Source organism: Botryllus schlosseri, chromosome 7 (assembly GCF_051294905.1).
Source record: "Botryllus schlosseri isolate E-star chromosome 7, Bs_hap1, whole genome shotgun sequence".
NCBI lineage: Eukaryota > Metazoa > Chordata > Ascidiacea > Stolidobranchia > Styelidae > Botryllus > Botryllus schlosseri.
Genome location: NC_137242.1, coordinates 24700722 through 24714465, shown reverse-complemented (window position 1 = coordinate 24714465; position 13744 = coordinate 24700722). Strand labels below are relative to the sequence as shown.

The 13744-nt window shown below is 40.4% G+C and overlaps 1 protein-coding gene across 3 annotated transcripts in view; it reads left to right on the top strand.

Annotated features, from left to right (window-relative positions):
• LOC145442823 (uncharacterized) overlaps positions 1-13744 on the top strand; it is a 213666-nt gene that overhangs the window by 188602 nt on the left and 11320 nt on the right. For all 3 annotated transcript variants that reach the window (XM_080320838.1, XM_080320839.1, XM_080320837.1), the window contains exons 5-11: positions 153-244; positions 2734-2902; positions 7940-8100; positions 8177-8235; positions 8675-8777; positions 12472-12630; positions 12695-12825. In XM_080320838.1, coding sequence (XP_080176964.1) covers positions 153-244; positions 2734-2902; positions 7940-8100; positions 8177-8235; positions 8675-8777; positions 12472-12630; positions 12695-12825 — 874 coding nt within the window. The remainder of the gene's footprint in view (positions 1-152; positions 245-2733; positions 2903-7939; positions 8101-8176; positions 8236-8674; positions 8778-12471; positions 12631-12694; positions 12826-13744) is intronic.

The window sequence follows — 13744 nt, the reverse complement described above, 5'->3', positions numbered from 1 at the left end:
ATTTTCATGACATAGCAAAAATTTGGGATTTCCGAAGGCTTGTACATTAGCGAAAGGGTTTCCCTGGTTATTAAAGGTTTAGAACCACTGGTTTAAGCTGTTGCGTCATATCTTACAAATATATATATTACAATACGTATGAATGTTTGTAGGTTCTGGCAATTGGGCGAATTCGAATACGTTCGGAACAGTAGAAAACGTGACTAGCGATGATTATAAAAATCCGGCCTACTTCAATATTCAGGTGATTGTTCCATCTCTTTTGCGTGGCAATTGCATTATGTTTATCCGTTGACACAGGTGATAATTTCATTAGCGTGCATGTGGGTGATAGAAATATGCCCTATATGCCGATGCTTCCGATCTCATTGCGAGAACCCAGCCGAACAGAGTTGGGTCACTAGAAAATTATCTGCTTTTCAAAAAAAGTTTAGGATTATAAATATAGTTACACAGGTTATTTTGTCAAATACATTAGTATTAGAATTTTTTTAATTCGCAGAGGCTTTGGAATTTAAGTGACTGAGGAAAGAATTACAACACAAGTCATGTTCAGTTCATATAAAATCAGAGATGATTCTCATAAGCATGGTATATGATCCGCCGACCAGGGTTGTAACCTAGGGTTACCATATTTTGGAATCGGGAGAGGAGGACACTTTTTCAAAATTTTCAAACCTAAGAATTGCAGAGAAATATCTAGAGAAAATGGTAAATTTTCCTCACTTCGTGGTCGGTTGACTAAATAAAAACGGACGTATGGTAACCCTATTGTAACTAAGCCACAAGGTTCCGAGTTACGGTTTTGACTCGAATCCATACACGATTGGACGTTACCACCAACGGAAAATATGGCGCTAGCGTTGTCTCGAATTCAGAGTGAAGTCGAGTCATTTTAAATTCACCACCCAGTCAGTCATGGTCAGGCCGAGTTATTTTTGGCATTTCAGGAGCCAGATGCCAAAACTGCCAAAAATAAAAATTTGAAAATGCCAAAAAAAGCAATTTTTGGCATATGTCAAAAATAACACGGCCTGCCAAATAGAGTAATACGTTCATGGAGTTGTGTTAACAGGACCGCGTTACAAGCGAGAAGAGCGTTTGTGAAAGACAGGTTTCTTAATCTGGGTCCAGCCCATCCATTAGGGGTGAAAGCATGGTGTCCTAAATGGTGTGGGCACAGCGAGATTGAACGGCTGACTGCATTTGGTTTTCGCAATACTTTCCATTTGTCAAAAGGCAATTTCACGACCATTTTTGACCGGCTTGTCGAGCGCTAAATTTGATAAAACGGGTATCAATGAGAAGCTGTCGCAGTACTGATTATTAAAATATAAATTATATTCTGCTCATGGAACTGGAACCCCCAAAATCAACCACGATTTTTGCATTGTGATCGAGTTGAACATTGTGACGCAACAAACTGTCTGGCTATTTCTGAGCTGCATAGTCTCGTTTTGCCAGACAGTCTTATTGCGTCAATGTTCTTAAACAAGCTAACCTCCCCAGGACTCTTCCATTCGAGTTGGTAATATTAAAGCCACCTGAAGTGACAAAAGTCCTCCGAAAATATATCGGTAGACTGAAGGAGAAATGATAGTCGGGCTACTAAATAGAATGTGTTGATAGACAACACTGGAAACTCCTGGGAAAGGATCGGGAAGAAAATTCTTTCCGCGATGAGATCGATGGCACTGGCGAAGTGATCTCTTTTCATGATGCATGGAAGCCGGTTCGGCCCTCCAACGATTTTGAAGCTCTGAAAACCTTTTGTAGATGACTGGCAACATTCTTTCCCTCAACGGCTACTGTTGAAGCCGATATTTCCCAGACTTGCTGGGCGAGAAATGAATTTATGAGAAACTAAGCTGACCTGAGTTTGGAAGCACTGTTACAGTGCAAACGATTTAAGTCTATTCGACTGCTGTAACAATCAGCTGTTGAGCGTGTTCGTTAGGTTTTTCTTTCTTTTTTTTTGCTTATTGGCACCGATTCCGATGGATACTGCACATTTTGTGGTTTCGTTTGATATTATTAACCTATGAAATCGTTAGGTTTTTTCTTCTTCTTATTGTTTGTTGGCACTGATTATACGTGGATGCTGCACATTTTGTGGTGTCTTTTGACAAGCTAGCCCAAATAGAGTGTTTTTGTGACTAATTCGAGGCTGAAACTATCTATTTCGATGACGATGCCAAAACTGCCAAAAATAAAAATCGAAAAATGCCAAAAATAAGGTATTTTTGGCAGTTTTGGCATATGCCAAAAATAAGACGACCTGCTCATGGTGTTAGAAATCGAGTCAGAGTCCAAGTCATAGTGTTTACTTTTAAGTATCGAGTTCAAGTAAGGTTCGACTGACTTCTGTAAAACGCTTGGATGATATCAAAGACCCCGGATTCATACTCATTTTCTCAATGTGAACATGTATATTAAAACAGATAATTGAAAGTGGTGGGCCTATTTTTCGATTTTATCTTGATGTACGAGACTTGAATAAGTCACATAGAACGTGTCGAGTCATATACGACTTGGACAGCAATGACTCGAGTACATGTCGAGTCGATACACAAAGTGACGAGTCAAGGAACGTCGAGTCAACGAAAAAATACGACCCCAGTCGTTACAACCCCGGCTCGGACTGTCAGCACTATACCCACTATCGATGTATGGCATTGTACGACACCGCTTTCGCGAAACGGGTGTGTAAATATTTCTTTCAATAATTGACAGGCACTCGATGTGATGATGTGGCATGTCCCCAACGACGTCGGTATCCAGCAAGTCGCCTCCAATGCGTTTCTTAAATACTACACCAAGTCCGGGTTTCTCAAAAACTATGGCGGTACTCTACACTCATTGTTCAGCAGGTATTACACCCTGACGAAAGTTGAGAGACAAGGTATATGTTCTACCGCTACTTTGCAGTGCTGAGCAGTGTCAATACGGCACATGTGGATTGTTACCATGCCGTAAATGAATAGAGACTGCTTGCTTACAGCTCAACTCGAAACCAGAAGTGCATGTGCGTGGTACTTCACAATACAAATAAATATACATCGGTTCAGGAACAGTCGATCCGTCTCGAAATAGGCTATCGTGGCCTACACCAAATAAGATTTTTATATGCTGGAACAGAGCCACAAGCGAGCATTGATTAATTTCTAGTAATATATTTGAATGGTTCTGGGGCTCTGTGCTTCTGTTTTGCATGAATAAACACCAGTTCTATATATAAAAAAGCTTATACATTTTTGGCGGTTTGTAATTTGCCGTAATATTTTACTATGAACCAGAGTAGTTGATCAGCGTTGCTACTCAAATAGAACAAGTAACACCCTACATTTCATCTCAATTACAAGTAGAAGTGTTAATTTCTAAGACTAGTCAAAAGTATTTCAAGTGGAAGACGAAACGTAAGGTCGCCAAAGTACTAGAAATCAATAAGTCGAAGTATACTTGGTCGGGGGAGGGTGGTCGCATACTTTCAGCAGTTACTCGGAGGGGGATACATACGAATTCGCAAAATGTATCTTCTCGATTTGCGCAAAGTGTCGATAATGACATTACACATTAGTAGAATATTTGGAAAGATATTCAGTTACCATGCTTCCGGGGCTATGTCACGCAGCTCGCATGCCAATTTTTCTGTAAACTACTGCTACTTTTCAAAATCCAGATTGCAAAAGTAAATAGTTTGTTCAAAGTACTGTTCAGGTAGAAGGGGAAGTAGTCTGAAAACATCAACTTCAGTAAGTACTGCAGTAGAATGAATCTACTTGAGCACACCAAAAAAGTAGTAAAAATCGATCAAGTCTCTCGAAAACGTGACGTGATATAACAAAAATAACGCCAGATTCGGATTCAGCACCCCCAAATTAGGTAGAAAAGACCCAAAGGAATCCTGGCGCTGAAATCGTGTAGACCAATGTTATTGGTGTTAATCATTTAAGCTTGGCTCAATTTTATTTTACTCGTCCTGACGTCAGGTGAGGCACTGCCATACTTGCTTTCCGTGGTCGAACGTCACTGTCTTGCGGTGACAAGGCTTCTTTCGGCCCGAAGACCGTATTGACCGTACTGCAGTGTTCGCCGAATCCACTAACGAGAAACTCACAAACTGATTTACACTGCATCGTTATTCGGAGACTAGATTAGCATCCACGATAGGTCAACACTCATAAATGTGGAGCCGCATATGGAAAATGTATTTATTTGAGTGAATAACTCATACATAAATGCCAAACTGTGAATGGTTAAGCTCCAAAGAACGAAGGATTAGCTTAACCTTAACGTGTACTTAATGGCAGACATGCGGGGAGATTCATGAACATCGATAAGAAATACATACAATTTGGCACTTCTTCGATGGCAGTCAGAGATCGAAAAGTGTTCACCATGATCACCAATGAATGTTTTCCATGAACACGAATAAAAAATTATAAACGTCAAAATACATTGTTTTTGCGTTTGGAGGGGGTTAGGATAAAAGTTGGGTTTTGGGTATCCCAAGATTAGGGTTGTAGTATTAGGGTGGGGAAGGGGGTATCAGGGTTGCGGGAGGGGGATATTAGGGTTGTGAGAGGGTGAATTAGGGTCAGGGGAGGTGAATATTAGGGTTGGGGGAGGGGAATATTAGGGTTGGGGTTAGGGGGGTATTAGGGTTGCGGAAGGTGAATATTGGGGTTAGGGATATTAGGAGTGGGGGAGGGGAATATTGGGGTTGGGGTTAGGGGGATTTTAGGGTAGCGGAAGCGAAGATATTAGGGTTGGGGAGGGGGAAATTAGGGTTGTGTGAGAGGGGAAAATTAGGGTTGGGTTAGGGGGGATATTAGGGTAGGGGAGAGGAATATTAGGGTTGGGGTTAGGGGGATATTAGGGTTGCGGGACAGAGGATATTAGGGTAGGGGGTTTAGGTTAAAATTTGGGGTTAGATTACCCCTAACCGGGGTTTAACCCACCTCCAATCTCCCTTTTCCCCAACCCTAATATTCCCACAGCCCTAACACACCCCTTTCCCCAACCCTAATCTTGAGATGCCCTACCCCAACTTTGACCCTAACCCCAACACACCTCCAATCCCACTTTCCCCCAACCCTAATATCCCCCTTCCCTAACTATCCCCCAACCCTAATCTTGGGATACCTAACCCCAACTTTGACCCTAACCCACTTCCAATCTCCCTTTCCCCCACCCTAATATCCGTCCCTCCAAAGGCACAAAAAAACCAAATTTATTTTGTCGTTAATAAATTTGTATTCGTGTTCATGCAAAACATTCATTGGTGATCATGGTGAACACTTTTCGATATCTGACTGCCATCGAAGAAGCGCTTACAATTATCCGTGGTATACAGAAGGGGTCAGTAACGAAATACTTCTACTTTTTCGAAGTACTCAAGTAGTTTTCCCCACTTGCGGTACTTACTCAAGTAAATCTGATTTCCGCTACTTCTACTGCAAAATTTTGTGATCTACTCACTTACTTCTCGCTATTTTCAGTTTGTCAAGTATAAGTAATGTAATTCTCCAATCAGAAAGATAGCCTGACGAATTTCGGGGGGCTGCTTTCGCGTACCAAAATTTAATTTTCCTAAAAGGTAATTAAGACCAGAATTGTCATCTCGCTTCGCGCAAGGTACATATATGAAGCGACAAATATGTTTTCACGAAAGTATCGGTTAATATGCGTTAGGTAGCGGGCTGTGTGGTTCCGTTCACGACGCATTGTCGCCCATATGAAATAGTTCATCATAGTAAATATGGCTCATATGTTTGAAACTACCCTTTCGCAATCTAGCAATTACCTATCATATCGTAATCTAGCAGCCCATGCCATGTGACCTAATCTGGAAAAGTGGACTCTGATTTTTTGTGCGTTAGACCTGTTTTAGCAGAATACCGTTGAAACTTTTTGGACATAAGACATAAACTATATTTTCCGCTTTTTGGAAGTAGTATTGGTAGTTCTCTTTCAATTCCCAGTATCATACTTTACGTTCTAATTAGTTTCAGTTCTTTTTTTTTAGAGATCATTCATGATTAAATACAAATGCATGTGTAGTAATGCCTTTATTTTCCGGAAATGTAGCTACACTATATGACATTTATACGATCCGATATCTTTTTTATTAACGTATACTAATCGCTCAAAGTGTTAACACCGTATCCTATACAACAGGGGTGGGCCAACTTTTGGGCTCGCGAACCGCATTCAACATCTGAATCCATTCAGCATCTGAATCCATCAATTTGTCCAAAGTATAGAGATTGTCCCGATTCTTAGAACAGGATTGAAATTTAAATCTGTGAGCAGCGATATGTTATTAGATTTACTAATTCCACTTTTGGTTCAGTTCCAGGACACACAATGCTGACAGCATCATAACCATGTATGATTCAAACGTGTTTCTACTATTTGTAGATAAAATATAAATACCCGAATTCTACGCATAGAACTAATCTACGGAAGACACGAGCAAATCGATATTTATCAGCACATCACTAAAACAGTTAAAACTGGAGTGGCCAATCTGAAATCACTCTCGTGATCCGAATTATGTCAATCTCGTTTAGAATTTCTGTTATTTTTAGCAGTTGAAACCTTTCCAACTGCGTCGGCCTTGAGATGGTCGCGCCAGAAATTAAACATAAAAAATGATATAGGAAGTATTTACCTTAGAACAGTGTTTCTCAAACTTTTAAAGACACGCCCCCGTTGTGATGGTGGAAGATTTCGCGCCCCCCTTATCGTCATATCGCAAAACGCAACCAGGATGCTAGCAAACCTATCGGATAGTTTGATGGCATGGAAGGTTACGACTGTTGATGAGAGATTCTTAAATATGAAATTCAGACTAAATACAGAGCAATAATTAGGAATTGGGTGTAAATCGCGCAGAGCGCAAAAATTTTTCTCAGCCAAGCTCAGCTTCGCGCCCCCTTAAGATGCTTTCACGCCCTCAAGGGGGTGCGGCCCCACAGTTTGAGAACCATTGCCTTAGAATTATCATGGTGAAATATACTAAGAAAAAGTTCAATTAGTCCCTGCATTAATTCGATGTTTAGTATGCATTTTATCGATATTTTTAATAAGTTTCTTAAGACTTTCGCAGGCCGAACAGAACGGTGTTGCGGGCCGTAATTCGACCACCCCTGCTATACAACTTCTCCGTATTGCTCTTCGACCAGACTACAGGCCTCAGAATATAGGGGAGGGGACAATGCCATGATATGTTCAAAGACGGGGTGTTCGATTAAAAAAGGAGTAGTATCGCATTTTCATATCAACACTATCATTTGCATCACAGGATGCGAAGGAATGGTTACGCTGTCAAAATTTGAGACCTCCTGGTATGCATTAATATGAATCAAGCTCTCTACACCTTTCGCATTGCTCAATTTGCAGCTTTTGACAGTCCATGCGAACGAAATACGACCGTTTTCACAACTACTTACTTACTTCAATAGATTAAAAGTCAGTCAATTGTACTTCTACTTCAAGTAGATTTAGGTTGCTTTTATAATAAGTACTTCTACTTCTACTTGAGTACCTTTATTGACTACGTCGACCACCTTTTGTTCTATATATATATAAAGGTTTCACAATTTTCTTTTACTGACCCCGAAGATAGGTGAGGCACTGCTTTAGTTGCATCCCCTGACCGCACGTTACTGGTCACCTCCTCTTTAACTGTGAAAAGTAGCCTTTGCGACCCGTCAGGCAATTCAACCTTTTGAAATGCGTACTAGAGTTCAGTTCTTTATTTTCCAATTCTACAGTCGTTTTGACATGACGCTAACAGAATAAGACAGAATAAGAACGCTGACTAGTTTTTGACCACCTCTGTCCGTTAGTGCGTTCACTGTAACTATCTACATATGTAGATATCTTTATACGTACGTGAAAGTAATATTAGATTGTCGGACCGGTTTTGCAGGTATGACATCGAGCGGGGTTACAAATTTGCTTGCAGCGTTCAATCATTCAGCGTCCACAATACGTTCTCTCATCCCTTCATTCTATAGTTATATCTACGATCGTGCTACTCTTAGTCTTATAGACGATGGAGGGCTAGATATGTTCGACGGGGGAAATGCGGTTGGTAAAGCGATTATCTTAAGATTCGCAGACAGAAATGATTGATTGTCTCGTTGTTTAATTCGCTATTCTGCAGATATACTATCGGATTGGGGATGTTGCAGAGGTTAAGGCAAATTACAATATCACGTACAGGTACGCAGTAGCATGAACCCTTATGAGTAAAATATATTGCCAGTAAGATGGTATTGTATCAAATGGTTGGATAGATGTTACGGAATTGCTCTTATAAGCCGTACGACTGTGTATCATAAGACTCAATAGCAGGTGTTTTAAAACTTTTGTTGGTCGCGAACACCTTTGTGTTTTGTGCCTTTTTGGGTATGTGCGTGTGGCCCACGATTTCAGGAGCCCGTGACTAAAATAAGTGGAAAAGGTTATCACATCAATATCAACTCTTTTTAGGCTATTCCTGGGATTACAATTTATACTCCTGGCCCAAGTTTATATACCCTTGGCGACCCATACTTTAGGAACCCCTGCTCAGTTAATTCAACCTCACTTTATATTTTGCGATCAAAACTATTTATTCATTTTCAGTCACAAAACTATTATTACTGTTTGTTTCTTACAGGTCGGGCAGAGAATGGGAATTTCGAGCGGCTACTTCACATCCCTTCATTGGCATGTTGTGGATTGGAAACCAGGATGGCAGAATAGCAAAATTCAGTATCAAAGTACGAACATAGCTACTAAACTATGGCATGCTCATGCTCAAGTATTTAAATGCTCAAGTGTCGCATGCTCAAGTGCCCACATGCTGATGTGTTGCATGCTCAATTGTCGCATGCGTATACGAGACCCCGTGATCATGTGTGCATGAGCTTTTGTGTCCACACGATCATGTGTCCATATGTCCACGTGTGCCCATGCTCACGTATCCTCCATTCTTATATGTCGCCAAGCTAAAACTTGGTAAAATGTCTCTTTCTTTAGTTTGATGCAATAATACAAATTGTGCTCCTATTTCGGTTGTTCATTTCGTTTGTTTTTAGGTATAAATAACACTGGTATAATTGCCACGCATGGGTGGTACAATTGCCCCTGGATACGGAGCGATTGTAACATTTGAGAGGCGATTTTCGCGAGCCAAAATTTCCATGTTTGATTGTTGATTGAGTTCGAATTAGGTTTTTATATCAAATATCGAGTTGTTTGCTTCTTAATATAAAACTTTGGAAATGAAATTTTCCTGAGAAAAACACGTAATGTTAGAAAATACAAAAAGTGTTACAATTGTCCCCGGTCTCCCCTACTCATCATGCTCATGTGTCCCTATATAGGGGAGATGTGGTACCGTTGGATCACTAGGATAGAAAATACTTGTAAAATTTTTTATGTTAATTTCATGAATACACTCCGTGAATTTGTCTACAATTACATGCTGACAGAATCTTTCCTCACATGCAAAAAAAATTCGACCTGCGTGAGTTATGGGGTCTGTGACAAATGATTTACGTTTTAGGGGGTGTAAAGTAAATTTGGATCGACATTTGCAGTTTTCTATATCACCTTTCAGACTAACAAACCCGCCATAGTTTTTGATGTTAAGTATAGGGCTTGTATCAGGGTATATAATGGCACATATTTTTTGAATAAATACCATCCTCGAGTGGACTATTTTCAAATCAATTACAACATTAATGGGGTGGGGGACCTATGGTACCATAGCCAAATCAAGCAAAATAGCTGGACCATCTAATCACTTAACAACTGAAACTCACCTACATATATATAGGCTGTAAATCATAGTTACCTGTGGTGTTTTGTCGCTATTACGAGGTATTTGAAAGTCAAAATGTCGATTTGCGGTAATATGTATGTGGCATTAATTTTGTAAGTTTGGGCGTAAATCAAAACATGATTTTATGACAACATTTGAGTTGATATAATCTATTTTATTCTTGAAGGTCGCGACGAAACATTCTTCATTGGCTTGCTGTAGCTTAGCTTATAGTACACAGCAAAATATGTTAACAAATTTGAGTTTTTGAGCGTATGTCTCAAAGGTCCCATGGTCATGTGCCTTCGGACCCACCGGGTGGGGACCGATGACACGTTCGAGCAACACATTTTAAACGTTTATAAATATTTTTTGAAAAGGCGGATATCCATGTAAATGTCCGCGATAGATAGAGCTTGTATCGAAGTGTTGAGACAGCAAAAGATCTGCTATTCTCGGCTGAAGATTTGAGGGCCAGAGATCATTTAGCAATTTTTGATCCGTCGGTACCACATCTCCCCTACTCATGTGTCGCTATAGCCCGGTGGTCGGGAACCTTTTTTTTATCCGAAGAGCTATATTGGCCCTATTTTTTCCATTTTGACGCCCGAAAAGCCATACATGTCAATCAACTTTTACGTCACAATTTAAATCCGTGGCATAATGGTTGCACTAATTCGAACTCACTACATGGGACTCGTCGCGTGCGCGCGCCACATTTATCTGTAAAAACTCATACCAATCATGCTGGTTGCCTTATTTAAGCATGCTAAACTCGAGTTACGAGAATGTAGGTTCGTCGTGATGCTCATTCTATGTGCGAGAACCCATGATAACATGCGTAGGAGGAGCAAAACATAGGCTATGTTCGGTCACTACAGCAGTATATATGCCTATACCCCTCAAAGCTGTGATCCGTCAGTGACGTTAGGTCAGGGAAGGCAAGTAAGCAAGTACCTCACCTGTGGCCAGGGGTGAGTGAACGAAGATTGCGAAGCCGTCAATTGCTATTGGTATTTTCTATCGAAGTTCATGAATGACAAGTGAACATTTTTCTCCCAAAATCACACAATTGGCAGTATTATTGTTCGGTAATATAGCGCAAAACGAGAGGTAAGGCACAGACGGGCCAAGCCTCACCATTCATAACGAAATTCATAATAAATAGCCTATAACTTCTTATAGCTGATATTAATCGAATCTAACTGTCGCACTGATTGCGAAAATCTACAAACTGATCGAATTCTCAGCTCTCAAAGTAATCGGCGGTAACAGATAACGTTGCACTACACGCCTGTATACGTTGTTTGTAATTCGAGTTTGTATGTTTGTAATTGTGCATGTAACCCTCACGGCACTTCATTTCGCGCCGTAGATCATGATGTTAATGTGCATTTGAAATGCGTTGTCATATGGGCGTCGTCATGTCTGCTATTCTCCTTGATCAACCGACGTATCGTGCAATCCAGGATTTCGAATCGGGTATATCGAATTCGCGAGTGATATTGGTCGCCGATGCGACAGTAACTTACATTTAAGGATTTGGAAAAGAGGTGGTCCGAGCCCTTAAACCGGTTGAAGGTATTGTCTGCATCTCTCGAAGACATGTTGATACTGCCACCAGAATAATTATTCTAGTCGTCATGAAAATTTACTAACAAGTTGCTGTAAAATTGATCAATTCAATACCAAAAATAAATATTTGGAAAAGAGCCATATATGGCTCGCGATCCATAGGCTCCCGACTACTGCGTATAGCCTATACAATGTGTCCACATGCTATTGTGTCCCTGTGCTCATGTGGTAACATGCCCACGCATCACCATGACCAAAAATTGCTCTGCTGAAGTATCGCATGCTCAAGTGTCGCTTGCTATTGTGTCGCATGCTGATCCCAACAACGTTTTCAATTACATTCGTCTATTTATATTCGTCACAGCAACCTTTAGGGTTTACCTAGCCAAAATGGTTGAAGAGCACTGGCGTAGGCTGCCGATTGACATTGCTACAGGGGCAGATATCTTATTGTTATATCCAGGGATGTAAACAAGTTAAATGGTTCCGAATCTTGCACTCTAGTCATTTTCAATTTACCACTGAGTCAAGTCAAGATTGGAGTTCGAGTCCAAGTCATTGTGTTTAGTATTCAATTTCGAGTTCAAATCATATACAATACACGATTCTACAACTCGGCGTGGATTATACAGACTTCGTCGCCTTATCAACATACTGATTTCTGCACTAACAAAAGTTTCTGGACCTATTTTTAAGTACCAATACTGATAGACGAAATGAGATTCTTGTGGTAACTTTCACATTCTTATAAGTTGCAATAAAATGCCTGGCTTGACTGTCCGTGTCTCGGGTCATATGACATGATCAATCCATGCGTAATGACTTGGGTAGGAGTTGAGTGAATAGTAAAATTGACACAAGTCGAGTCGAGTCATTTTGGATATTTTGAGAAATGACTGCATTCATTTTAATCCTGGTTTATCGTTAGGATCACCAAGGATATGGGTACAGAAGATATTCATGTTTCACTGGTAGTATTACCAATTCTGACATCTAGTTTTGGCTTGGATGCGGCAATATCAACACATTATGAAAATTCAATGTAATGCTATTGTCGCACAATCTTGTGACAGAAAGTATCGAGGGCTGGCGCTGACGGAAGCGGTTCATGTACCACTAATTCCGGATCTATGAACCTGGGGAATATGCATCTAAAATATTTCGGCTACAACGTGTACAATGCAGGCGACCCATCCATCACCGAGCTTTTTTTCTACATTTTTAATGAAGTGGTATGATTCAGGCAATCATAAAGCAAATATCTTTAATAAAAAGAACTCTGGAATGACCTTTTAGGAATGGGGTTCAGTTCCGGCTTCCGCATTCACCACACCGTTTTGGACGTCCGGTACTGATCACATGACACATTCGGTACAAGTCACTGGAAACCCTCGATATATATTATTGGGAAATATGCTGCTGTCGAAGTAAGGGCACGATACTATACAATATACACCAGAGGTCTTAAACTCAAACGGGCTCGCGGGCCAATTTCTTTGTTTTGATTACGCCGGGGGCCGCACCACAAACAATAGGGGTGTTCAACGCAGAATTTCCAAGTAGGCCTTATTTGACGGGAGCTTGAAGACAGCCATTCCAGAAACATCATGAATATGTAATTTACTATTGTTCTATTCACGCTTGACACGGAAAAAAACATATTTTCAAATATTTGGATAAAATTGATTTTATGCCGGGCATTATTTGTTGAATAGTGCTGTCATGAGTGATAGACATCATGCGAGAGCGGATGCATCATGACCAATGTTCCCTCTAAGCTGCGCACGTGTGCTGACAAGGTCTCTGCGCACAGAAAATCCAAGTTGCGCACAAAAATCCGAAATGATGACTTTTTTTTAGTCGTTACGCACTTTAGTCCAAGGGTCTGCGCAGTGAGTTGATGAGTCTGGGCAGATATGGCAAAAATTAGAGGGAGCATTGATCATGACATCGTCAAACTGTCGGGTTATAATATTGCAGCTAGTGGACCTTTGACATGCCACAATTTTCTGTATAATATTTTAAAATCTACTGAAGATTGATCTGATATCAGAGCATTTGAGCGGTGGAGCCTAATCCGAGTTTTGATATAGACGTGATAAGTAGACTGTTGTTACTATGTCATTGCCAAAGTAAAATTAAATCAGCGTCAGATTTTGCCTTCGATTATTATTGGAACACACCAATAACAACTTGAATATAATCACTATTGAGCCATAGTTATATAGCATTGTTTCTTAACCTTAGCGATCGTACCCCTCGTGCTTCCAATAAGATTTCATGTAGCCCCTGTTCATTTTCAACACAATTTTTGATTGTACCTATTAAAATTAGAAAGCCACTACA